At 36.5% G+C, this 27,208-nt stretch overlaps 1 protein-coding gene and 1 long non-coding RNA gene across 5 annotated transcripts in view; one reads left to right on the top strand and one right to left on the bottom strand.

Moving 5' to 3' along the window:
• Nucleotides 1–12,970: 12,970 nt before the first annotated feature.
• The window catches only part of LOC149136128 (uncharacterized), a 53,839-nt gene continuing 39,601 nt past the window's right edge, over nucleotides 12,971–27,208 (bottom strand). For both annotated transcript variants that reach the window (XR_016241578.1, XR_016241579.1), the window contains exons 4-5: nucleotides 25,692–26,311; nucleotides 12,971–13,712 (exon numbers count right to left, since the gene is read on the bottom strand). This is a non-coding gene — a long non-coding RNA (uncharacterized LOC149136128). The remainder of the gene's footprint in view (nucleotides 13,713–25,691; nucleotides 26,312–27,208) is intronic.
• The window catches only part of LOC106872334 (uncharacterized), a 30,673-nt gene continuing 25,671 nt past the window's right edge, over nucleotides 22,207–27,208 (top strand). For all 3 annotated transcript variants that reach the window (XR_001409758.3, XM_014919280.3, XM_014919281.3), the window contains exon 1: nucleotides 22,207–22,362. Coding sequence is in view for 2 of the 3 variants with exons in the window: in XM_014919280.3 (XP_014774766.1) it covers nucleotides 22,329–22,362 (34 nt within the window). In the remaining variant the exon portion in view is untranslated. The remainder of the gene's footprint in view (nucleotides 22,363–27,208) is intronic.

The following is a 27,208-nucleotide window of genomic DNA, read 5'->3' as shown; positions in this document are numbered from 1 at the left end:
TGACCCTTTTGAAGACAATCAATAAACGCAATGCCTTTTGCATCAAAGAAAACTTACGTCATCACCTTCCTTGCAGATAAAACGAACTTGGCCGACTTTGGAGCAGGTAAGAAGTATTTCAACTACATGGATTGTTTTTGTTTTTTTTGTCTCTGGCTCAAAGTGATGAACTCATCTCGGGTTAAGAAACTTTCAAGGAAACCAGCTGGATCTGCCTGAGATAATATTAGATTTTCTTGTGATGTGATCAGCCTAGTGTGCTTTTGATCTGATGTCAGAAAACGTGGCAACACCAAGTAGAAACTGTTGTCATGCCAAATTTATTGTGCAGAATATTTTCAACTCTCTCACAGGATATGCTAATAGCATTGGCTATTTTATTTATAGTCAATCGCCTGTCATCCCTCACCTTGTAGGGAATGCGACCAATGTTTTCATCGGTGGTGGCAATTACAGGACGTTCAGACGTTGTGTCATCTTCAAGACTCTCCCTTCCCCTCCTAAATTCAGCTGCCCACTTTTGCACTGTTGATACTGCTAGAGCGTCATCCCCTAATGTAGCAATCATGTCAGTACGGATGTATTTGGGGGGGGGGGGGCTACTCCCTTTTCTGCAGGTACCTGATAACACCGCAATGCAAAGTTTTGTCGATTTTCAAGCGAAGTCGCTACTAGTTACTTTTGGACTCTTCTTCGAACAGTCAGATGCGAGTTTATCTAGAAAAAAACAATGCAGTTATTAATAAAAAGAGTTTGAGATGAAAGATTTCACAGCTCTAGCAGCACTCCTTCATAGTCAGTGTAGTTATGTAAAATAAAAATGCTAAATGAAATAACTCATCGTTATCATTTTCCTCTCGAGGTTTATGAATAGAATTTTACAGTTTACAAAATTAACTTACAGCCTGTCTCTCAAAAGCGTATCTCATAATGCTCACTTGTATTCAAAATATATCATTTTGCAATATTCTCTGAGTTTTCGTCTATTGTCGGCAATTTAAGAAGGATTCTGCACAGCAACACTTGTTCTGTAATGCAGTGATATTTTATTTGAGGACTATCCTGTTAATGATGGACGGAACCACGTCAGTACAAATGCTAAGGAATTTACTGAAATTTATTTGCTGATTTTCGAAGTATGGCTTTCAAGATAAAGTTTGGTTTTTGCTTTCATTTTCATGAAGTGACTCAAGACCGTAAGTGCTTCAGATACGTAAAAGTTATCATCAGTTCCTCTTATGGAAAAAAATTTCCGGCTGAAGTATATCATACATGTCGGTAGATTTGTCCAAAGTACAAACATAGAAAAGATCTCAGCTGTCTCGTAAGAGTTTTTCAGTGAGTCTTCTTTTGTTTGCTTTCATAGGGCAATTTCGTCAACCTTTCTTTCGAGATTCATTAAATACCAAGACATTTTGTACATATGTAGCAATTTCTTCTTCATAAGAGAAAAGCATCCAATTTTTGATTAGCACAAAAGTATTTTCATAAAACATTTCATCGTCAATCTTTCAAAACTTCTTTCGAGAAACAATTTATCTTTTATTTTCTACTTTTTCTAAATCACGTATGTCTTCCCTTAACTCAGACACAAATAGTAGCTACAGTTTTTCTATTTTAAATAAGAGCTCATTTTCTCAGTATTTATTGAACTCAAGCTTGATATTACTTTCTACTTTTGTTTGCTTATCTTCTTTTGAACTGTGAAGTAAAAACAAGGCATAGATTTAGAGAAAAGAAATACGAATCTGTAAATGTTCACAAAGGGCGAAAGAGTTTGAACTGTGAACAAAAAGCTGCGGTAAGAGAAGAATGTAGTTGACTAGAGTGTTTGTTGATGTTGCACATATTCATTGGTGTGCAATGCACTATTTCAAATCATCTAATGTACCATATGGTGCAGGTCAGTCTTGACCCACGGAAACTCTTTTAGTGCCTACTACGAGTTTCTAACAATGTGTCTTCGTTTGTTATTATGAACAAATATGTTATGTCTAAAATTTGTGCACGCATTCCCAGTAAACACTTCAGGTCTTATTTAAAGAAAAGAAGGTTTTGGAGAAACTAGTGATGGTATGCGTCTGCAAAAAAAAAATAAATCCCAGTAAGTAAAGTTCTTAAATAATTTTATGCGTTGCGAGGAAAAGTGAGTTTCTATGGGGTGGGGAGGAAATGTACTTTTGTCACAAGGGAAATTACGAGTTAATGATATCGAAAAAAAAAAACAATTTTTGATATATAGTGAAACTTTACATTAAATACGCATTGCCTGATATTTCACTATATCATACATGATTTTATATTTTTTTTAAATCAAGAATAATAAATATTAAGTCAATGTGGCAATCAATCAATACAGAAGCTTACTTTCTCATTACAGCTTTCATGTGAAACGTTGATCGTCAACTATGTTTTTAGTTTCGTGACTAAATATACTTCGATCTATTTTACTTATCTCAGACAAAAGCTTATTTGAGAGTTCTTTCATTTTGTAACTGCCATGACGGTTTTCGTTGAGAGATTTAGTTGGACGTTTTTACATTCAAATGATTCACTTTTTTGATAGAATTTAACTCTGTTGAAAATTGTTTATTCGTTTTAAAAGAAATATGTTGAATCATATTATAACAATGAAGTATATCTAAAACCACAATAAATGCTTTAGTATAAAACCTAATATAAAATATATTACACATAAATTATTCTTGAAATAAGATATTTGTTTGAATTAGTGTTATATTCTTGACGCCAGCTTTGAAATTAGTTTATAACATGAATTCATTTTTTCACGCTCTGGTTTAGTGGCTTGTTTTTAGAATAAAGGACACATTTGATAAAGTAGCCCCAAATATACCCCTAAAACCGTGGTGGTGTCAAGGTTTTAATGGCTTTGATCATAGATATGCTTGATAAATAGCAACACTGTCTTGGCTTAGTTTCTTTTTTTTTTTAATAAAAAGGAAAACCATTACACAAGTATCATAAGATTTACCGCTAATGAGATTTACTCATTTAAAACTTATATATATCAATGTTATTTTATTGCGGAATGTATATGCATATTTTCGATAAAGCTGCTCCAAATTATAAATGAGGTGCTACACAAAAGTGGCTTCTGTAAGAAATTAGTTTCTCTGTAGTATTATCAACCCATCTTGCAATCGAAGAATATCAGGTGCAGATATGTTTTAGGAGCTGCTGACCTTCTAATAAGCAAAAGTCGGAAAATTTTGCCTTTTAAATCACCACAAACACTTCAACGCACATAGCGTAAAGGTTAGCTGTTCTAAACTAGACAACCGAAAGCGTATCAACAAAAAGCATACTCTAGCAACCCATACGTAAATACCGAAATTGAGTCGCTTATCCAGTGGGAAATTCTATTCTCTAAAGCAGTAGTGTATAGAGCGGTACTCACTCCACCAGATGTTATCCAGAGGAACTATACGGGATTACCACCAATGGCTGAAAAGATCGGTAGAACCAACATTTGCACTCCTTTAGGTTCAGAAACATGCTCAGCTACTTTCCGGCCTCGTTCTAACTGAACGCTTAGAACCTAAGACTTAACCATCCTACTATAATTCCATGCTCTAACAGATTACGTAATCGCAAATCTTGCTAGTCACATAAATTCATATCTTAAAACACACTTTCATATACCTCAAGACGAAACCCGAAGTAAGTTTTAATTCCCGTCACAGATAGGTAATCCTCTGCTAATAAAAGTTAATGTTAACCGAATTGCTTTATTTACAACTTTGTAGCACCTTTTAACCTTCTAACTGCGTTCGCAGAGACACCCGCAGTCTTCGACAATTCGATGTAGAGAACTACTCTGCCAGTGAGAACTAAGCTTACCAGTGACCAATAAACTCTCACTTTTAAGTCATATGCTAATAGCAAGGAAAATTGATTAGATACATGCTTTCGTGTTTGTGAAACTCTGAATGATGGCAATTTGGTTCACCAATTGTCTTCTACAAATAACACACACACAAACTTAAACATGCATAATATGTGTGCGCGTGTACTAATAAATGAAAGACAGCAGAACAGGAGCTATGTAACCATGTTCATTAGCTTACAACTGTTTTGGCTGTGATTAACCATGCTCCCAAAGGTTTATGCCAATGCGACATCTTATAGCTCCATCAGAGTCATTACATAAAGTGCTTTTTTGTTGACAACTGATTATTGGTACTACTATAGCAAAAGCTTAGTGGTTAAGATATTCGGCTACCGATCGTAAGGTTGTGAGTTCAATTTCTGGGGCGCATTGTGTCCTTGAGCAAAACACTTTATAGTACGTTGCTCCACTTCACTTCTCTGGCAAAAATAAGTTATATCTGTATTTCAAAGGGCCAGCCTTGCCACATCCTTTGTCACGCTGAATCTCCCTAAAAACTATGTTAAGGGTACGCATATCTATGAAATGCTCAGCCGCATGCACGTTGATTTCGTGAGCAGGCTACTATTCTGTTGATCGGATCAAGTGGAACCCTTATCGTAACTGACGGAATACCAGTATAGTAAGCAGTATGTGTGTATATGTGTATGTGTGTGTATGCATATATGTATGTATTTATGGTTGGGAGCGCGCGCGTGTTAACAGTAAAATGCAAGTTTTGTGAGAATAAAATAAGGGAACTCAATTCATGTACGAAATATTTATTGTATTATAGTAATTATAGTCCAAACTTATTCTCTTGCAAGAATCATGCGAGAGAAGCTGTAGTAATTATCACACATAGATAAATGAGCTATTTATGTCATAGTTATTTCTGTGTGAGACATTAGCGCATCCGCCCGTCTTCCAGGAGAGGAGCCAATTCTCCCTCAAATTCTATAATACCGTCTTGGACTAATAAACCGAATAAAGTTATTATGAATATTATATGCCGGAAAAGAATACGAGATTATCAAAGGTGGAATTCCAATAGTGAATTTCCTCATATTGCTTCTGTCTCTCTATTTCTCTCCCTCTCTCAGTATATATATATATATATATATATATATATATATATATAATTGATGAAGGAAACGGAAGATTGATTTAGTACGAATCTTTATTCGGCACGACGGTCATTTCGAGACGAACAGGCAAGCGATCAAATAAACAAAAAGAAGCTGAAAGGAAAACTGAGATGGTCACATGGTACGAGTGAACAGGTTGTGGGGCAGAGAAAAAGACCGAAATAGAGCGGGAAGCAATGTAAAAGGAGAAAGGGGGGAAGAGAGAAAGAAGGAAAGAAATACAGGAGATAGAAGAGAAAGTTGAGAGAAAAAGGGAGGGGCGAACAGAATAAGAGGGAAGGGGGAATAATAGTAGAGTGAAAGGGATTGACAGAAAAAGCAACAGAGACGCCAGGCGATGAGAGAGGCAAGATAAACGTAAAGAATACATATATATATATATATAAAGAAAGAAAAGGATAAAGAGACCAATGGCAAAGTTAGAGTTATATTTTATGGATAAAGTCATACAGCTGTTTCAGGGAAAATCCAATGTATCCCTTCATCGGAGACGGTAATAGTTTGGAAGCCTGCATTATGCTACTTTCTCGTCACAATAATGAATTATTTTTTAATCGAATTGTGTAACATGTGATGAGAAATGGATCCAATACAACAACCGTAAACGTTCAATGGCTGGACAAAGATGAGCCACCAAAACACAGTCTAAAAAGCAAAATTCATCAAAAGAAGCTGATGGTGTGTATTTGGTAGTCTGGTGCAGGTGTAATCCATTATGATTTCATTAAACCTGGCTCATCAATTACGGCCGAAGTATATTGCAGCCAGCTGGACCAAATAAGGCAGAAACTTACAAAAAAACCAGCCTAGATTAGTGAACAGATTCACTCCTATTTTATTGCAAGACAACGCCAGACCACACATCGCAAAAATGACATTGGTGAAACTACAGGAGTTGAAGTTGGAAGTTCTCCATCATCTACCATACTCACCTGATCTTGCCCCCACTGACTACCACTTCTTCCAGAATTTGGTTAACCTTTTGATAGGAAAAAATTTTTAATTCCGACGATGCTATAAAACAGCCCTTCCAAGATTTTATTGACTCTAGATTGTCAGGCTTTTACATATCCGGGCAGGACATGCTACCACTGAAATGGTAAAAGTGTATTGACAAAATGGGTGCATGCTTTGCTGAATAAAACTATTTATTCCTTGTGTTTATAAAACATTAGCAAACTTTTTTCTCTTTTCTACAAATTTCATATTTGACGACTTATATACTCTTTACTCTTTTACTCTTTTACTTGTTTCAGTCATTTGACTGCGGCCATGCTGGAGCACCGCCTTTAGTCGAGCAAATCGACCCCAGGACTTATTCTTTGGAAGCCTAGTACTTATTCTATCGGTCTCTTTTGCCGAACCGCTAAGTTACGGGGACGTAAACACGCCTGCATCGGTTGTCAAGCGATTTTGGGGGGACAAACACAGACACACAAACATACACACACACATACATATATATATATAAATATATAAATATATATATATATATATATATATATATATATATATATATACGACGGGCTTCTTTCAGTTTCCGTCTACCAAATCCACTCACAAGGCTTTGGTCAGCCCGAGGCTATAGTGGAAGACACTTGCCCAAGGTGCCACGCAGTGGGAATGAACCCGAAACCATGTAGTTGGTAAGCAAGCTACTTATCACACAGCCACTCCTAGATATAATTATACACAATTATAGGTATTATTTATTTACTACCCACAAGGGGCTACACACAGAGGGGACAAACAAGGACAGACAAACGGATTAAATCGATTATATCGACCCCAGTGCGTAACTGGTACTTATTTAATCGACCCCGAAAGGATGAAAGGCAAAGTCGACCTCGACGGAATTTGAACTCAGAACGTAGCGGCAGACGAAATTCCACTAAGCATTTCGTCCGGCATGCTAACGTTTCTGCCAGCTCACCGCCTTTTATTATGTGTGTGTGGGGGGGGGGGGGGGGTGAGCGTGTGTGCGTGTTTGTGTATGTGTATAAAGAGATAGGTAGATATATAGATATATAGATATATAGATATATTTATATGTATATGCATACATAAATATATGAATATGTGTGTGTATACATATATGTGCGTGCGTGTGTGTGAGTGTGTGTATGTAACACATACATGTGTAATTTTGCTCTTAAAAGAATAGTTTACGAAATAGTTTTATAAGCTACATTTGCTAAGAATTTCCTAAACATTTTTTAGAAGATATAATTAAGGAGATATAATTAATGTTTGGTCTGATGGAATGAATCAAAAATTGCTTACATTCACATAGCCATATATGTATTGTTTCACAGCTGTTTCTGTGTGTGTGTATGTGTGTGTGTGTACGTAAATTATGTATGTATCGATAAATGTGTGTATATATATATATATATATATATATATATATATATATATATTCATGTATGTATGCATGTATGTAGTTCATATGAATACTTCTTTCTTTTATGTGTCAATACTTAAAATATTTTGTGGCAAACATGTTCATAAAATGCTTTGTGAGTGAATTTAGTAGAGGAGAACTGAAAGAAGTCATATATATATATATATATATATATATATATATAACATAAATAAGATATAAATATATGCATATATCCATACATATATGTACATACCTACATCTATATGTATGGATACATGCATATATGGGTAGAAGACATCACAAAAAACGTTAAACACAATGAGAAACGAGAACATAAAGACGAAGGCGGAAAACGAACTTTTTTCGAACAACGAAAAGAACAAACAGAGAAACGAGACATGCAACATAAAGAATATTTCCCTTCTTCAGTTGTCCCTGCTCCATCTACTCCGCGTTTCGAAGGCAATCCTCTAATTCCTTATGTACTTTGTACTTCTATATGTAAACCATGTTGGCAAAATAACATAGTCTGCCATGGACACCTGTGCTTTGGTTCTTTCTTTCTTTTCTTTTCTTCCTTTTTTTGTCACTTTTGGTATGAATTAAATTAATGAATTCAACGGGATACACCGTCTGCAAGTAGTTGGGTTCAGCATACTATCCTCCATTTTCTAATTGTTACACAAATTCTGGGTAAAACCTCCACTTTTACCCGCTCCCATTGATTGCACCTAGTATAGCACTAGTGTAGCAATAATTGGGTACCCTCCCAGCAGTATACTGGATAGATACTATCCCTTAGTGGGTTGAACCCCCAACCCCTAACTCTCTCACGCTATATATATATATATATATATATATATATATATATATTGTTGTTGGCACTCCGTCGCTTACGACGTCGAGGGTTCCAGTTGATCCGATCAACGGAACAGCCTGCTCGTGAAATTAACGTGCAAGTGGCTGAGCACTCCACAGACACGTGTACCCTTAACGTACTTCTCGGGGATATTCAGCGTGACACAGTGTAACAAGGCTAACCCTTTGAATTACAGGCACAACAGAAACAGGAAGTAAGAGTGAGAGAAAGTTGTGGTGAAAGAGTACAGCAGAGTTCGCCACCATCCCCTGCCGGAGCCTCGTGGAGCTTTAGGTGTTTTCGCTCAATAAACACTCACAACGCCCGGTCTGGGAATCGAAACCGCGATCCTATGACCACGAGTCTTATATATATATATGTGTGTGTGTGTGTGTGTGTGTGTGTGTGTGTGTGTGTGTGTATATACATATATGCACGCAGAAGGACCCGGTTTCACTCGGGTTATAGCCTGAACACGGTACTTTTTGCTTGAAGTGTAAGATTAGTGTATTCCTCAGAAAATAATACTGTTAACACTCAATAGTTTTACACTCCTGTACATTACATGCACATACTATTCATGCAAGTGCTTCTTCATATACTGTTTTCTGTCTTGCCATGTTTACCACTGAGAATGTAGACGTTCTTTTCGTCTCCAACTCAGGAACATCCGACGTACAGCTGACCATGTGAGAAGCATGTTTGAAGGAGGTTAAGTCCCACCACCTTTAGAGATTGACCTTGTGCTTTGCTGATAGACATTACAAAGCTCAGTTTGACAGGAAACTACAGTCTCTTGAACTGAAAGGGGGGATCATTTGAGATGAGAGGGATCTTTGGAATGAAGACATTCTCACACGTCATGTTGCCTGTAATTATTGTTGCTTCCAACACATGGGGAATGGCTGTTTTAACAACCAGCCTTGTTCCATTGCAGGGTCAAGTGAGAGAATGGGGCTGCTGAGGGAAAGGCCACACTGCTGTTAAAAACTGACACACACAAGTATACACACACATACACACACACGCACATACACGGACACACACACACGAACACACATACACGCACTCACACACGCACATACACGAACACACACACACAAACAAGGACACAAACGCATGCACACGTAAGGAAACACTTTAGAAGAACAAAATAGACTAAGTGGAGCAAGCACACACACGAAAAGGAAAACAATGGTGAGGGATAAAGTTCTCACGAAAAATAGGGCCTATGCGGCTGCATGTACAAATGAAATTTTTTTTTAATGTATATACAGTTATACACAAACAAATGAATCCATGTCAAAAACTGATGAAGCAGAAATGGAAAAAATGCTACAGGGCCAAAGTGAAAAATCAACGTTCATAATTGTGTAACATGTCAATGTGGATGAATGTGGTGCAAGGCTGAGGCAGTGTGCTAGTGCAGTGGTTACAAATACAGTGTTGCATATGCCAGTGACTGAAGCAGTGCTGCATATGCCACTGGCTGAGGCAGTGTCAGCTGGTGCATGAGGTATTAAATGCCTTGAAATGAGCGGTAGCGAAAGTGTAGCATGCTGGCGCGTTGTAAACGACAAACAATTACCTCCATGAAATACGTAACCGACAAAGGGTAGAGGCAAGCTGTGTCTATAACGGGGCAGAGAGCATGAGAAACAAGAGAGAGAGAGTCCTGCTGTGGCGCATGAATGAGACAGTGTAAGCATGCATGTACATGTATGAACGTTGGTAAAAAAAAATCCTTGCGAACTAAATATAATACGGTCAAAACATATGAACAAGGAGAAAAAGGGTCCTGAAAAGCGTAGATAAACATCCATAAATGCAATGTCAGTCTTTAAAAAGTTCAAAAATATGAAAAGTCCATTATCCACAGAAGTTCCACGATATGATGTCAGTGAATGTAACGCTGGACTTGCAATGGTGGAAAAGAGTGTCTACCGAAAACGTTTCGTGTGCGTGCGGGCTTCCATATATTCATCCAGATAGTTTGGGGACAGATGGCTGTCGAAATGTTGTGTTTATGGGTTTCCATGGTCAGCGAGTTCTTTGGTTGCTCTGTGCATCATAGTGGAGTGCATTGCAGTGTAGTTCATTTTCTGGCAGGTCGAAAGCAAGTTGCGGATTTCCATTGTATCGGCGAGTTCTTTTCCTTTGTGTTGTACAATAGCAGAAGCGAAAGCTGTGTGTCGTGAAAGTTGTTGTCTTCGATGTGACGGGCATTTAGTGAAGGCCGTAATTGTTTTCATGAAGTCGTGCGATGCAGCGAAACGTGATTCTTTGCAGTCGGGGTTACCAAATGTATTCGATGGATGAGACGAGTGTTCAAGCGAAGGCAGCAATTCTTTAGCTCAGGGTCACCAATTGTAGCGGCTAATGTATTATCATGTCGGGTCACCAGAATGTAACGGGTAATGCATAGGTTGATAATGTTGATGCTGACTCCAGGAAAGAAAGACAGTGGGCGAAGTTGTAGATAGCATATTTATTTCACTATTACATATAATTTAAGCCAAATCACGACGGACAGGCGTGTATAAAACCAGTAAGAAAGCCTATGAAGTAACGAGAGTTATATTTTCTTGTAAAAGAATAGATATGTTGAACCCATGTTCCTTGTCGTTGTAGCAGCAGTAACTAAATTGCTTGAGTGTTGTTGAAACGAAAGTGAGTAAGAAGGGTAAGAGAGTGGTGGACAAGACAATTGTATCGCTGATGGATTCCATAACTGTCCTGTCGGCCTGCTCTCTGTTGGTCGATCTCACCCATTGATTTTTCATTACGGAATTCTAGTATTTATAATTGTGCAGATTGGCTAGCAAAATGGATATACCGTTCTAACAATGGTTAAATTAATGTAGGTCACTCATTATCTATTTCACCTTTTCAATGGCATAGAAAAGGTTAAGAATCAAGTGGAAAACACATAGATCTGCGTTCCTTCTTGACAGAACAATAGGTCGAATGGCTAAGGAGAATTTACAGATTCGGTTTCGAATCTCAGGTAGGATCATGCGAGGTTCCCCCTCCCCACATATATATATATTCTTTTATTCTTTCATTTGTTTCAGTCATTTGACTGCGGCCGTGCTGGAGCACCGATTTTAGTCGAACAAATTAGCCCCAGGACTTATTCTGTGTAAGCCTAGTACTTATTCTGTCATTCTCTTTTGCCAAACCGCTAAGTTACGGGGACTTAAACATACCAACATCGGTTGCCAAGCGATGGTGGGGAGGACAAACACAGAGACACAAACTTATATATATATATATATATATATATGAAAGCTTGACAAACTTCTTCAGCCAGCTAGTCATGCTACTTCAGGCTGATGACGAGCAAAAACTCAGAAACATGTTCCTGAATGCAGGCTGGGCTGGGTGCAGGAGTTTGTCTCCCCCTCGCAAATATAAGGACACAGGAAATGTGTCAAGGCCGACAGGAAGCGGTACAGCTTCCTAGGGCTAAATATCAGTAGTATATTCCCTTATTGGGACTGTCACGTTAAGCTGACAGTATTCAACTACTTTATATATATATATATATATATATATATATATATATATATATATATATATATATATATATATATATATATATGGTTTCTTTCAGTTTCCGTCTAGCAAATCCACTCAAAATGCTTTGGTCGATCCGAAGCTATAGTAGAAGACACTTGCCCAAGGTGACATGCAGTGGGATTGAACCCGAAACTATGTGGTTGGAAATCAAGCTTCTTACCACACAGCCACGCCTGCGCATGTATGTATGTGTATGTGTCTTTGTGTTTGAAGGGATTAGTCGAAAAAATCGACGAAACCCGTTAAGTGGTGTCCCAGAATGGCCGCAGTCTAATACCTGAAATAATAGAAAGACAGAATATATGTAATGTAAAAACAAAGTTATAAAAGAACAAACTGAAATGTTTGTTCTAATATTACTCAATATTAGAAACAGTTTTACTCATTTCTTATTCTAATAACAGTTTCACAATTACACCATTATGTACATTAAATACATGTTTTTGTTTTAATATATTCTTTCATTCATATCTCAAAACTAAAAACGAATATGCATTTAACAAAACACGAATGATAGAACTTATTCGTGTAAATTATTCTGCACACACCCCGTTATCAGAATCATATTTGAAATTGCTAAAATAACATATAATGATGTAGAGATAAGAATAATATAGATATATAGATAAGAATATACATTTAAAATTTGTAAATAAGATATTGAATATGAAAAAAATATAAAATATAAGATATAGCTGAAAAATGTAAAATGTTTTACTTTAAATTAGGATTCGCTTAACTTGTTTTACACATATTCTTTTAAAGTACATACTCCATTTTATTATTATTATTATATATATATATATATATATATATATATATATATATATATATATATATATATCTTCTTTTATTATTTTACTTCTTTCCGTCTGCTATTCAAAGTTTCACGTTCTCGTTCGTCGGGCAGTTGTAATCAAGAATAACCCGACGAACGGGAACGTAAAACTCTGAGTAGCAGTTTTTGTGATATTTTTGCAGCTTTAATAGTAAAGCATATTACTCTACCTTCGGTATTCGAGTACTAGTTTTTCCATTTTGTTTTGCATTTATGTGCTTACTCGTATGTATATATATATATATATATATATATATATATATATATATATATACAGGGGGTTTCATTTGATATCATTTGAGATGTAAATATCATAGAAATCACATAATCAAAGCAAATGAAACTAAACAGACTTAATGTTGAGCAACATAAGATTTATTCCTCCAAATTTGGATGAGAAATTCAAAGGTATGTGGATTCCATGAACGATTTCACAAATGTTCAATATGCGCACTGCCTGAGACATGGCACACGTCGAGTCGGTAGTCCAGCTCCTTTCAAACACGCTGCAGCATGTCTTGAGTAACAGTCTCCAATGCGGTAGTGATTCTCTGCTCGAGTTCCTCTAGGTTGCAGGAAGAGGTGGGGACATAGACCTGACCCTTCACATAGCTCCATGTTTGCGCATTCGCTTGTCATCTGCCATTATGGCCTGAACGAAGTGCAGCTTGTAAGGTTTCATTAGCAAGTGTTTCCTCAGGACGCGCCAAACTGCCGTTGGAGGAATCTGGGTTTCCAGACGTGTTCTTCTTATGGAATTCTTAGGGCTTCGCAAGAGTTTTTGGCGAACCCGCTCGACCGTCTCTTCCGATGTTACTAGTTGTCCAAATCCTTTTGCCCTGCACAGATAGCCTTCCTCTTTGAATTTTTTGTGCCATGTCCAAATCTGCATTGCCGTTGGTGATTTTATAGAGAACTTTCTCACAAATGTACACTGCACATCGACTGTGTTTGAGCATACTCCAATACACAAAACGCCTTTTCTCTTCCAATGAATGCCATTTCTATACCTGAAACGATAAACATATCGAACATTAAACATAAAATTTTGACCTGTTTCTACACATGCTGTTAAAATTTGAAGTCATTTGAAGAAGAACTGGCAAAGTCATTAGATTGCGAAATATCAAATTTTTTGAAACACCCTGTATATTTATATATATATTGCTAAATGTACTTTATATTTGTAACCTTAATTGTTAATATGACATGGTATGTCATAAGTATCTGTATATTGTAGTTTTTGTCATTTTAGTTATAAAATAAACAAATTAATCAACGGAATACACTGTCTGCAAGTCGATGGATACCGCATATTCTATTCCATTTTCTTATTGCTATTTATGTGTGTGTGTGTGTGTGTGTGTGTGTGTGTGTGTGTGTGTGTGTCTATGTATGTATGTATATCAATCAGTTTCATTTCTGTATTTCTTGTCCATAGAGAAAGAGCCGGACTCTAACATAGATTCAAGGCTCCTTCATTGGAACTTTTATCAACATCATCTAGGTATTTGTGCATATGTGTGTGCGTGCAGTATTTGGTGTTAGTGTATGCGCAGATTTGTATGTTTGTTTTATGGATGCGTTTTTATGTCTAGATGCATGCATATGTATTTATGTGCTAAATTTTTGGAAAGTTTTACATATCTTTACAGTTCCATTGATGGCTTGAATCTGTAGTCTTCTAATCAGCCTTTTTCTTTCAGGTTTTGAGAACCCTAATTTTTCCAGATTTTTGTATGTATGTAGGTATGTATGTATATAGGTATGTAGTAATAAACAATCAACAACTGAGGAGGAATTAGACTTCCTTTGGTATTTTGTCCTGTACTTATCTCTGTGTATTTACCTATTTTTCACTCGCTGGTGATGTCCTGTACTTAATGTGTGTTTTTAGTTATTTATAACTGAACGCCACGCAGCCTCTGTCAGTAAATTTTTACATTTATATATAATTTCTCCGATTCCACACTATTCTCTGCCTATTTTCTTTCTTTCGCTCTATTCCTCTATAATCCTCTATATTTCTTTTTCTCCCCTCCTTCTTTGCTGTCCCTGTCTATCTTTCTTTGCTTCTCCCTTCTCCTCACTCCCTTCGTTTCTTTCCCTTCTTCTCTCTCTTGTCCCCCTTCCTCTCTGCCTGTTGATCACACGTGACTACAAGCCATTTCCCCCGTCTTTCTGTCTTTTTTGGGATAGGACGTCCAGCCAGCTGGACGTAATTTCTCTCGCCTCTTGATATTTTTTCTTTTCTACTATTTTTCGTCTCCTACTATTTTTTCTTCTATTTTTTGTCTCTTCTATTTATTCTATATCCTTTCAAAATTTCTCCCAGGCGTTACCAATTGCAATTCGGCCCTTAATGTCTATCTTCATCGATTGTTTACTCTGTACGCCCACTCTCGTGTTGTTTGTGCGTTCGAAGCCCTAACTCTCCATAAATTTTATATTTTAAAACTTTCTGGATGCTGCTATCTTATGAAGTTTTCTGTCTTGTCGTTGAAAGCTCGAAACAGGTAGTAATAAACAGTCAACAACTGAGGAGGAGTTAGATTTCCTTTGGTGTTAGACTTATTATGACTGACATAGCAAAGCCTCAAAGTAACGCAGTAAGTTTTCCATCCAAACAGTTCGAGCGAAGATTCTAGAAGCTGACTTACAGCAATAATAAAGTGGCAAATTCAACCATAGGCCAGTGATCCGCTAAGCCGTCTAAGGGAATCTACGTCACTTTTCCTCCTCTTTCAGTTTTCTTACATAACATGTCTCGAAAAAAGGCACCGACCTTAACATGCAGTATCCAACAATGCTCTGCTCTACTTTAATAATATTATCCAATAAATTATATGCAAAAAGATTCCTAACTGTTATGTTCATCGAACGTTGTTCCATAATTCATTGGATATACATTTGCAAATTTAACGATAGTGTGATCATTATGTACACATGAAACCTGCCACATGTGGTGAACAGTCAGTGAATGATATATGATTAACTATTACACTAAACTTCTCATAAAACATAACCTCTTTAAAATATTTTTTTTACAACTAATATATGCATTAATATTAATAAAAGATAAAAATGAATAAATATTTATGACAAATCCCAGAAGGAAGGTAATCAGAAAACCTTCAACTCTTGATATGAAGTATTAGAATTAAAAGTGAAAATAAAGTATTCGAAGTAAAACTAAAAATACATTTAAATAAACGAGGTTTATTACAAGCTAAAATTTAAAATTGAACTTCAAAAACTGATAGATTAAAGTATGCTACATATTTTCTGAAACGTAAAATTATATTCCAAATTAGTTTCCGATTTTTTATTGTTGATAAATATTTGGGGAATAGCACAGAAATATTTTTTAATGATAACGACAATGCAAATATTTTTAGTGTCAAGTTTTACACCAAACGTAAGATGAATAATACTACTGCCCTAAAACCCAAACAGCCAAGAGAATTTCTTGTTTCTTTGAGCGATATTTGCTTTAAAAAACGTAAACCACACAAACAATGAGCTTACCATTTATACTCCTCCTCCTCCTTCTCCTCCTTCCTACTCACCGCAATACGATAACATATGTCCAGCTCTTCCACCAACTATTGTTATGGTGAGCACCTCAAAAGTGAAACGGAAGTATAACTGTTGCGATCAAAATTACATTAACTGTGCTTCTGTATGCGTGTGTCTATATATGTATGTGTAGATGTGAGACATGTGTGCTTCTCAATAGTTGTCTTAACTTATCTAAATGAAGCATTTTTCATTGCAAGTGCTCGGTAATGAATTCAAAATTAAGCTTGAATCACGGCATACATAAATTTCTGTTAAGAAGACACGACAGAAGAGCGAAAGATTCCTCATCATTTGTCGACTGAGGAAGCGTATTAAGCGTACACACAATAGAGAGGGAGTACAATACAGACCTCTGAATGCAAAAAACATTTTCCCATTTTTGAGTTTGCTAAGCAATTCCGACACATGGCAGACAACGAAGTAAGTTCAACAACGTCTTTTATATTTAACACCCCTATCGAGCAATATCGTTATCTTTGGGATTGACTCAAATACTGCTTTTATAATCTAAGCCTAATAACATATAATTCCCAAAGAGAAGACGAGATGACTTATTTCCTAAATCTTCGACAAAATATTAATATATTTACAGAATTCAGAAATGGTTCAAAATTAAAGAACGCTATTGACACTCAATGTGAATACTTTATCATCATTATCATCATCATCATCATCGTCATCATCATCATCATCATAATCATCATTGTCATCATTGCGCGGAGTTCTGTTCTGTTTGCGGAATGACGTGTTCAGTGTTGGTTTTAGCTAGTCGAGAATGTAGTAACTCGCTGCATAAAAGTGTTATTGCGTTGAAGTTTGGTTTTGCTTACAATTTAGCAATTTTTGTATTGTATATTGCTGTATTTTTTAGTCGATTAGAACCTTTTAAACTTTGATATTCGAGTTTGGGTTTATAACAATTCAATCGACTAATTATAGCTAGAGAGAGAGAGAGAACGGACAGCAAATTTATAAAACCTAATTTGTTCACCGCTGATCCAAGTTCGAGTCAAGCTTCAAAAGAATGGAAATATTGGTTCAGAACTTTAAAAAAATTTTTAGAATCATTTTCTGCTGAACCGCCTATCACGGATGAAAGCAAGCTTAGATGTTTAAAAGCGCACATAGATAAAGACGTTTATGAACTCATAAGTGAATGGTGAGAATTACGCAGAAGCAATTCGAACTCTGGAGAGACTGTACGTGAAACCCTTGAACATTATTTTTGCGAGACACCTTTTAATGACATGTAAACAAGAACCAGGTCAATCAGTTGACGACTATTTACAGAAATTGAAACTAGCTAAAGATTGTGGGTACAGAGCAGTGGATGCTGAGACTCACAAAAATGAAGCTGTTCGTGACGCATTTATCTCGGGATTAACGTCATCTTCAACTTACCTTAGACTTTTAGAAAGTATTCAAGATGCGACGATAACTTTAGAAGGGACATTTAACTAAGCCCGCACGCTGGAAGTTGCTCAAAGGAATTCCGAAGTGTATAATTGCAGTCAGTCTGCTATAAACAGTCGAGGAAGCTGTTTGTCAACGTTTATTCCACGTAAAGAAGACAAAATCTCAATTCCTGACGGAAACACAGTTTGTGCAGCGACAAAACGAACTCAAAAATCCTGCACCTTTTGCGGATCTAATGATTTTCATCTGAGGTTTAAATGTCCTGCTAGGCGGAGCAAGTGTTACAAATGTGGATATTTTGGTCATTTTGCTAAAGAATGCCGATCAAGTAACCGTAAAAATTTTGATAAGACATCAGCAGCTCCAGATGATGGCAACTTCGCCGCGGCTTTATGTCAAGGTGGAGCTACTACTAAAGTTAATTATACAATAACAGTCGACGGCGTGAAATCATTTGCTTTGATTGATACCGGCTCTACTATGAATCATATTAGCAGAGACTTTGCAAAGAAAAGCAAATTGGTGGTGAAGGAATGAAATTAACATGGCTGTCATTGGAAATCGTTCCCAAAGCGACGGTTATTGTATGAGTTCAATTGAACTTCAAGGAAGAATTTACGAGCAAGTAAAGCTGGTGGTACTTGATAATTTGTTTCTAGATATAATTTTAGGACAAAATTTCTTAAAACATATACAAATTACTTTTGACGGCGATAAGCCCCCGTTACATTTAGGATCTCTAAAGTGCATTAAAAGTGACATTACACCGGGGTTGTTTGAAAATTTAAACTCTGACTGTAAACCCATAGTTACGGAATCGAGAAGACAGTCAGCCAATAATGAAAAATTTATTGCTGATACTATAAGCCGAGATCTGGCAGAAGGGGCAATCGAGCCCAATGTTTCTCCCTGGCGAGCCCAGGTATTGGTAATATCAGGAGAAAATTATCGCAAGAGACTGTGTATTGATTATAGTGAGACTATAAATAAGTTTACGCAATTAAATGGATATCCACTGCCAAATATACATGACGTGGTCACAAAAATAGCTCAATTTAATTATTTTAGCACACTGGATCTCAAATTATTTTAGCACATCAAGTTGAGATTCCAGTTGAAGATCGACCTTACACGGCTTTCGAAGCGCAGGGAAAATTATATCAAAGTAAACGTATTGCTTTCGGACTTACAAATGCAGTACCCTGTTTCCAGAGAATGATCGATAATATAATCGAAAACCATAATTGTAGCCATATAACTGTGTGTAGTAAATCGAAGGAAGAACATGATCGAAATTTAAAACATTTTCTTCAAGTTGCTAAGGACTGTAATTTAACTTTTAATGGTACCAAATGCATTTACAGCACTACACTGATTCGATTGCTTGGCTATAAAATTCAAAATGGTAACTTGAAACCTGACCCTGACCGGGTAAAACCCTTACTAGAACTACCTATTCCTAGTACCCACAAAGTATTGAGTCGAATTATTGGTCTATTTGCGTATTATTCTAAATGGATTCCAAAATTCTCTGACAAGATAAAACCGTTGGTTGATACTAAATATTTTTCTTTGAGTGAACTAGCCTTGTCAAGTTTAAAAACTTTACGAGATGATTTAGCAAACGCTACCTTAAAAGTGATTGATGAAAGCCTTCCTTTCTCAATAGAAACAGACGCATCGGAGGTAGCTATATCTGGCATTTTACACCAAAACGAAAAGCCAGTTGCATTTTTACAAGAACCCTCAACCCAAATGAGCGTCGTTATCCCTGCATTGACAAAGAGGTGACAGAATTCAGAAATGGTTCAAAATTAAAGAACGCTATTGACACTCAATGTGAATACTTTATCATCATTATCATCATCATCATCATCATCATCATCATCATCATTATCATCTGTTCTGTCTGCGGAATGACGTGTTCAGTGTTGGTTTCAGTTAGTCGAGAATGTAGTAACTCGCTGCATAAAAATGTTATTGCGTTGAAGTTTGGTTTTGCTTACAATTTAGCAATCTTTGTATTGTATATTGCTGTATTTTTAGTCGATTAAAACCTTTTAAATTTTGATATTCGAGTTTGGGTTTATAACAATCATCATCATCATCATAAATTAATGAAGTAATTTATCCATGATTACTCAATACAATTACTTTCCCTCTCCCTCACGTCATGGACGCTTCACTCTCCGTCTTTTTATGTCTCCCTCTGTTCGTTCTCCCTTTCCTTCTCTAATCACGTGAAAGCGTTACCAACGAGCCAAGTAACGGAATGACAAGCAGAATTAGTATAAGATTTTGTTATACAGTGATAATAGGTACAAAAGAAAATCTTTAGCCTGAGTATAAGAGCTGGCTACATGCATACATGAATGGATGCATGCACTCTTCTATTTTTAATTATTTGAAGTCTTCCTATCGGGAAGAAGTTGGTCTCTGACAAAAGATACAAAGCTCCATCGTTGGAATGAAGATAACAAAATCATTGTTATATGTTGAACTTGTGAAAAGTTTTGCATATTTTTACTGTTACGCTTACAGATTGTATTTGTAAATGTGCGCGTTGGTTGTTTCACTTTTTTTTTCTTTGAAAACCCTAACTTTTTCTAACTGTCTCTTAGGCATTTTCTAACAAAACCAAGAGCACCAACTATATTGGTATAAATGGGATAGTTGTTATCGCATCAGATGGGTAGCTGATCTCTTTGCCGGCAGGTTACTTTCCTTGCTTGTTCCAAACAACGACATTCGACCTCTTTTATTTGCACTTTGTAGAATTTTTGATTGGAATGTTCCGCCAACATTCCTTGTGTTGATGTTTATGCATGTACTCAATAACTCGGGGGATTCTCTATATTCATCTCAGGACAGTCATTTTCGTCATGTCGCATTGAATGAGAATACCTTGATGACATTTGTGAGCTGCTACCCCTAACGTGTTATGTCTACAAAAATATGACAAATCGACGTTTTCGGTTGCATCTTCGGGCTCCAAAGACTTCACTGTCCCTTTTGTTCGTTAAATACTTTTAGCAGTTTCCTCCTATTGGATCGTAAACGTATAGTCTTCGAAATGTGACGTAGCAGTCTCCGCTCCGGTGGTGGGGGGGCGTAGTTAGGTTCTAAAGTTAGGTGGAGCGAGCGCATAAAAAAAGAAGCCATGACACATGCCAAATGATTTTTAACTCGTTGATAATTTTTTTTTTATAAAAGGCACCAATTTTTTAAAATGTACTCGTCGTGGAGCGGTCGCTCTCCTTGCTTCCCTATTAATTACACCAGTCATGTCAGTATTAGTGTCATGTTCAAGTCTTCGGGAAACATACTCATACATATTTTTTCATTTTTTTTTTTTTTGGTAGGTTGAGTGTTTCACATCTAGGTTTTCTCTGAGGTATGCTAGTCCAGTTGTTTTGGTAGAGCTCACTGCCGACTTGTGGGATGGTATTCTCTTTGTATATCAGCATTAGGTTTATATATTTACAGTTGTTTAGCAGATGCTATCTGAGTGATACTATATGACATACGGAATTTGTCTGTACTAATATCAAACCTCTAACTCTTTCATCTCTTATGTAGAGCCTACAGAAATCATTGTTTCTGTGAATGTTTTCTGTTGATGTCAGGATCTTTCGGGGTTTAATGTCTATGGAATGGATTTCCTCTAAAGACCACTCACAGGGCCGGTCCCAGGAATTTTTCGAAGGGAATACAATTCCAGGAGAAAAGGGCGTAGTAACATTATTTAGAAGGGTGTACTTCTTTTCTTCAGTGGGACACGCTCCCCTCACCCCACCCCTCACTCAAGCACCCCAAATATTGGTATTAGCACTGGTACTTCAAATACATTGAGGGATATTGTCGTATTGTAAGGCTGTCCTTATTTTGTTTTTCTAATTCTCGAGTAATATTCCAGGATCACTCTTTGTTCACAGCACCTTCCTATGACATAATTTCATCAATACCTAGTTATTTATAGTATTTTTCGAATGTTGTATATTTTCATCAATACCTAGTTATTTGTAGTGTTCTTTGTGTGGAACAGGAAAGAGATCGATGTACATGTTTTGGGTTTGGGTGACTGATTGTCCACGTTCAGCAATTTGACTACTTTTGGCCAAATTCTAGTCCTATGTCACTTGAAACAGTTGTTATTTACCCTGTTTTTTTATTTTTTAAATTTGTTTGCATTGTCAACACTTTTAGCATAAATCCTCAGGTTATACACAAAGAAATTATGGATTACATTGGCATCTCTAGCAGTTGTAGACCCTAGCATATAGCCACTGGATTTTTGTAAACGAAATATGTATGTATGTATGTATGTGTGTTTGTGCGTATATGTTCTGGTATAGCTTGACAAAAACATTTGGATTTTGGCTTAAGTTAGCAGCGAAAACTTGACCAAAAAGTCAAACGTTTCTATTTGGGAGACACTTTTGTATAGATAAATATCTAATAGTCTAGTGATTACATAAATTCTTAAGATTACATTTCCTAAGATATATGTTGAAGTTGGTATCTATAACAAACCATAAATTAATATAAAGTGACGCAGTCGGAAAAATTGATATTATTTTCCCTGGGATATTTTTTACGTTTACACCGATAGGCATTACTACAGCAACATGGCAGAAGCTAATTATCAGACCCCAGTTTACGGTAAAGTTACTGTCTTTGAAATTGTTTGTTGTTATTTCATAAAAGGAAAATGATTTATTGTAAATGGCTACCATCGTCGTAACAATGTAGTTTTTATCCCATGAATAATTCATTTTCTGAAATTTGTAAACAAAGAACTATCAAATATGACTGTTCTACTATTTAAATAAGATCTAAGCAACCTGTATATATTTATGACAAACAGGACTGGGTTCGCATACTCTCAACAAATGTCACATCGAAATCACGCGTAAACAGCTCCTTTTCCGAGAAAAGGAAAGATTTGGCTGCTATTTCTAGCACGCCCTAGTACCACGTAACAGCTATTTGCGGTAAAGGACCCGCTGATATTTCGCTGAGAACATTTTTTTAACCTCTCCCCACACTTTCTTTTCCGGAAAAAAGTGGCTTGCGGCGGGTTTGGAGATTAGATACGTTAAATGCACTCGAATAAAACTGGGAAAATATTATTTCACACCAGGTACGAAATATTTACCATTTTTGGTACCAGACATTGTTACAACGGTAAACGCTAGACAGGGTAGCTGACAACATGAAGAGAGAATGACAGAGAGATGTCATTGTGTAAAATGTTAGGATCGTTAGCACGCCGAGCGAAATGCTTCGTCTGCTGCTACGTTCCGAGTTCAAATTCCGCCGAGGTCGACTTAGCCTTTCATCCTTTCGGAGTCGATTAAATAAGTACTAGTTACGCACGGGGGTCCATGTAATCGACTTGATCCCTTCCCCCAAATTTGAGGCCTTGTGCCTCCAGTGGAAAGGACAATCTCGTACTCAACAAACGCGCAATAGAAAGGACGATCTTGTACAACGAACGCGCAAACACGCACACTCACAGACATACACTCTCATATACAAAGTGTGACATCGTTGTCGTCGTATTATAAAATATCCGTCACTATAGTTGACTATAAGAAGATTATTTTCGAGAAAATGTTATATTGTTTCAATCCAAAGGAAAACAAAAATTACATGTTGACATTTGATTTGGTGGAGCCGTTTGAGAATGCATAAGGAACAGAGACAAAGAATTGTATACATACAGTTATTCCCCTTTACCTTCCGACTTAATCTCACCATTTTTTTTGTCTTTATTTACTTCCGCGATGTATAAAACAAAGTACTAGTTCTTTAAATCTTTAAAGCCCCTGCAGAAATTTTTGTGGATTTGTGCCTATTTAACTTAGTAACTATTAATTATTCAGTCAGTGCTTAAATTTGAATTTTAAAAATGCGCGAAGTTTCACAATATGAAAAGTAAAACATAGGTGGCTGATTATGGGGATTAATTTTGGATCAGTATATTTTTATTTGACAGTTTATCCACTGACAGCTGAAATTGTTTGAAAGCAGCAGCTGAAGTAGTTATATTGTTTGCTAAAACACAGATATTTCCTACCTTAAATTCCATTCAAAACAATAACAAGTTTGATGATTGTGTATATATTTGTTTCGTTAAAGTAAATGAAAGTAATTCTTTGTTTTGATGATAGTGTCAAAGAGAAATTAAGCTAATATGTAAGTTACCTAAAAGCATATTGTTTACATTGGTAGAATGCGCGCAAAAACGATATCACTTCTTCATGCTGCCCGCTAGACCGGAAAAAAAAAGGAAAACTGTTTTCCATATTAAATACGATGAAGCATTTTGTCTAACTATTATTTTAAAATTGGCATTCCTACATACGTTTGTAACCCCACCCCAGATTTTGTTTCCTCATAACTTCCAGAAAAATGGATATTTTTTAATGAAATTTTCGACAAATACGCTTCAGATGGTGTTGATTTCGATTATATCGGAATTTGTTGTGAGAAAACTTTCTGTGAGTGGGAAGAGAAGATTCGGAAAATTCACGCAAGTTGGCTTTGTTTCCTCGTAACTTTCAGAAAAATGGATTTTTTAATGAAACTTTCTACAAATACTTTTCGGGGTGTGTAAATTACGATTATATCGGAACTTGGGTGATGATTATGGTCTTAATCTTGTCGTTTTCTTCCAGTTGATAGTTCGGCAATTTCCGTGAAGAATTTAGTTTCACTTTTAGGTCTTGTTGAAGTCGGTGAGGGAGGCGAAAGGTGAAACGCGCTACCACATACACACACACACACTCTTACACAATGTATGTATGTATGTATGTTTGTATGTGAAACAATGTGTGTGTTTGTGTGTGCGTGCGTGTTCAGCTTTATGTATTTGTATTTACTCACGCACTCATATCATGGGCATGAAAGTCAATGTGTGTGTGTGTGTGTGTGTGCGTGTGTGAGTGCGTGCGCGCTGGTGCATATTTCACTCTTCACCGCCCCTCCCCGCCATGACTTCTAAGTAAATGTTACCTTCAACAGGACATGAAAATAAAGGTATATAAATAAAAATTCTTTACGACGGAAATTGCCGAAGATTTAGACCATCAACGAAACATTGCCGGAATTTGATGTGTGAAAGAAAAATAGTGAGCATGTACACACACATACTGACACGTCGCATTTTTTTGTTCAAAATTTCAAGTTTCATTTTGTTGATATATGTGACGTGTGTCAGTATGTATGTGTATGAACCCACCAATTTCTTTTGTTTTTGTTTTTTTTTCAAATTTAATTCCGATATAATGGTAATCTACACATTCTGAAAATTAGAAAATTTCATTTAAAAATTGCCCATATTTCTGAAAGTTATGAGCAAAGAAAGCTGTCTCATGTAAATTTTTCAAAACTCCTCACCACATATTCAGATATAATCAGAATCTACACCATCTGAAGTGTCTTTGTAGAAAATTTCATTTAAAATTATCCATTTTCTGGCAGTTATGAGGTAACAAAGTCGGTTAGAGGCAGAGGACATACATGTGTAGGAATGCCTTGGAATCTTCTACACATGCAAGTGAAAAATGGTTTGTTGACTGAGTTTTTCCAAGAATTTCATTTTTTTCTTCAAAATCCGAAAAACATAAAAATTTTACCATACATAATGAACTTAAGCTGTTTGAGCCAATGAAAGATTTTTCGAGTGATCACTTGAAATAACAGCTAGATTTCCCTGGAATCACATAAAATGAAAGAATATATTTGATAATGTAGTCCTAGATATTATTATATTTGAAAAGAGACAGGATGGTCATGGCTAAAATTTCTTTGTTCAAACCATCCTGGATTAAGCAGTAACAGCTTAAGCCTTTTGACAAATGAATGAGGAAACCTCATTGTAGTTGCTCCAAATTCTAGAAATAACAGCCATATCTCTTGCAAATCACACTTTCCTATTTTTAAAAACAGTACATTAGATAAAGTAATCCTAAATACACTATTACCTATGATCAAGGTTGAAATGGAGTTACAGCTACAAAATATAGCTGCCATATCTCTATCAGATCACACCTGTAGGAAAATATGTGATTAGCACTTGCTGGGTGCTTCACAAATCCATACATAGTTCATGGAAGGAAAAGACGAGGATAAGATCTCTCTGAACAAATAGCAATAATAATTTATTTTGTCTGAATAAACATTCCATCTCTGGTTAGCAGTAGCCGTGAACAACCATTCTTTCTTCTGCTGCATATTACTATAAAGATACCACTTTTCATCACTGGTGATGATGCAGTAAAAAAATCGCTGTATCCGCAAGCAGCTTGGTGTTGGAAGAGCAAATTGTAATGATAGATGTGTGTTAGCATTTGTCTCTTTCATTCAGAGTATGTGGCTGCCCTGCACCAAATTTGTGAAGGTGACAGGTAGTGGTATCATTTTCTAGTAGATTGGCATGGATGAGCCCATTCAATTGATACTGATTGAAATGCATGAGCTGGCTGGAAGTTGGAGTGTCTTTGAGGTCGAATTTCCCCTTCTTGAAGTGTGGAAACCATATCTGTGTGCTTCTTTCAATAATAGCATCTTCTCCATGTCAAGTGGCTTTGACAGTTTTGGAACCCTGTTAGAAAAACAAAGAGAAGCAAATATCAAAAATGCTTATCTTTTTCTACTTGACACTCTATCATCATACACCTGAAAAGAGATAAAGTTTTAGCAAATTTCAAAAATGATAAACAAAAGCTGTTGCAGAAGAACAGAGATACAAAAAAAACCCCCATAAAACAACACAATAAAAATATTATTGTGGCATGTAAAAAGCACCATTCGACCATGATCGATGCCAGTGCCACCCGATTGGCCCTCAAGCCAGTGGCTCGTAAAAAGCACCCACTACATTCTTGGAGTGGTTGGCATTAGAAACCTTGCCAGATCAGATTGGAGCCTGGTGCAGACACCTGGCTTGCCAGTCCTCAGTCAAACTGTCCAACCTATGCCAGCATGGAAAGCAGGCGTTAAACGATGATGATGAAAATGAAGATGATTAAGTCAAATAACATTGGAAAGAAATTAATGAATTTATCTGATAACCCAATACACACACACGTGTGAATGTACAAAAAGATATTTTTGGGGAGGTTTTGTTTAGAATAAGAGAATGTTGTTTTTTTGGGGGGTGAGGTTCCATTGACAATGGAGGGAGGGAGGGAGAGAGGTAGAGGCAGAGACAGAAGGGGATCCCCCTTCCATATCTATTCAAGTTTCTACCAGAATCTGAATGAAACTGTTTTGATCCATGTATATATAGCTGTGTGGTAAGAAGCTTGCTTCACAACCAGGTTCACTCTCACTGCATGACACCTTGGGCAAGTGTCTTCTATAGCCTTGGACTGACCAAAGCTTTGTGAGTGAACTTGGTAGACAGGAACTGAAAGAAGCCCATCGTATATATATATATATATATATATATATATATATATATATGTATGTATGTATGTATCTATGTGTTTGTCTCCCA

The sequence above is a fragment of the Octopus bimaculoides genome, chromosome 4 (genome assembly GCF_046866305.1).
Source record: "Octopus bimaculoides isolate indiv1 chromosome 4, ASM4686630v1, whole genome shotgun sequence".
Classification (NCBI taxonomy): domain Eukaryota; kingdom Metazoa; phylum Mollusca; class Cephalopoda; order Octopoda; family Octopodidae; genus Octopus; species Octopus bimaculoides.
Note: the sequence above shows the minus strand (reverse complement) of the source record. Positions and strands in the feature narration are given on the sequence as shown.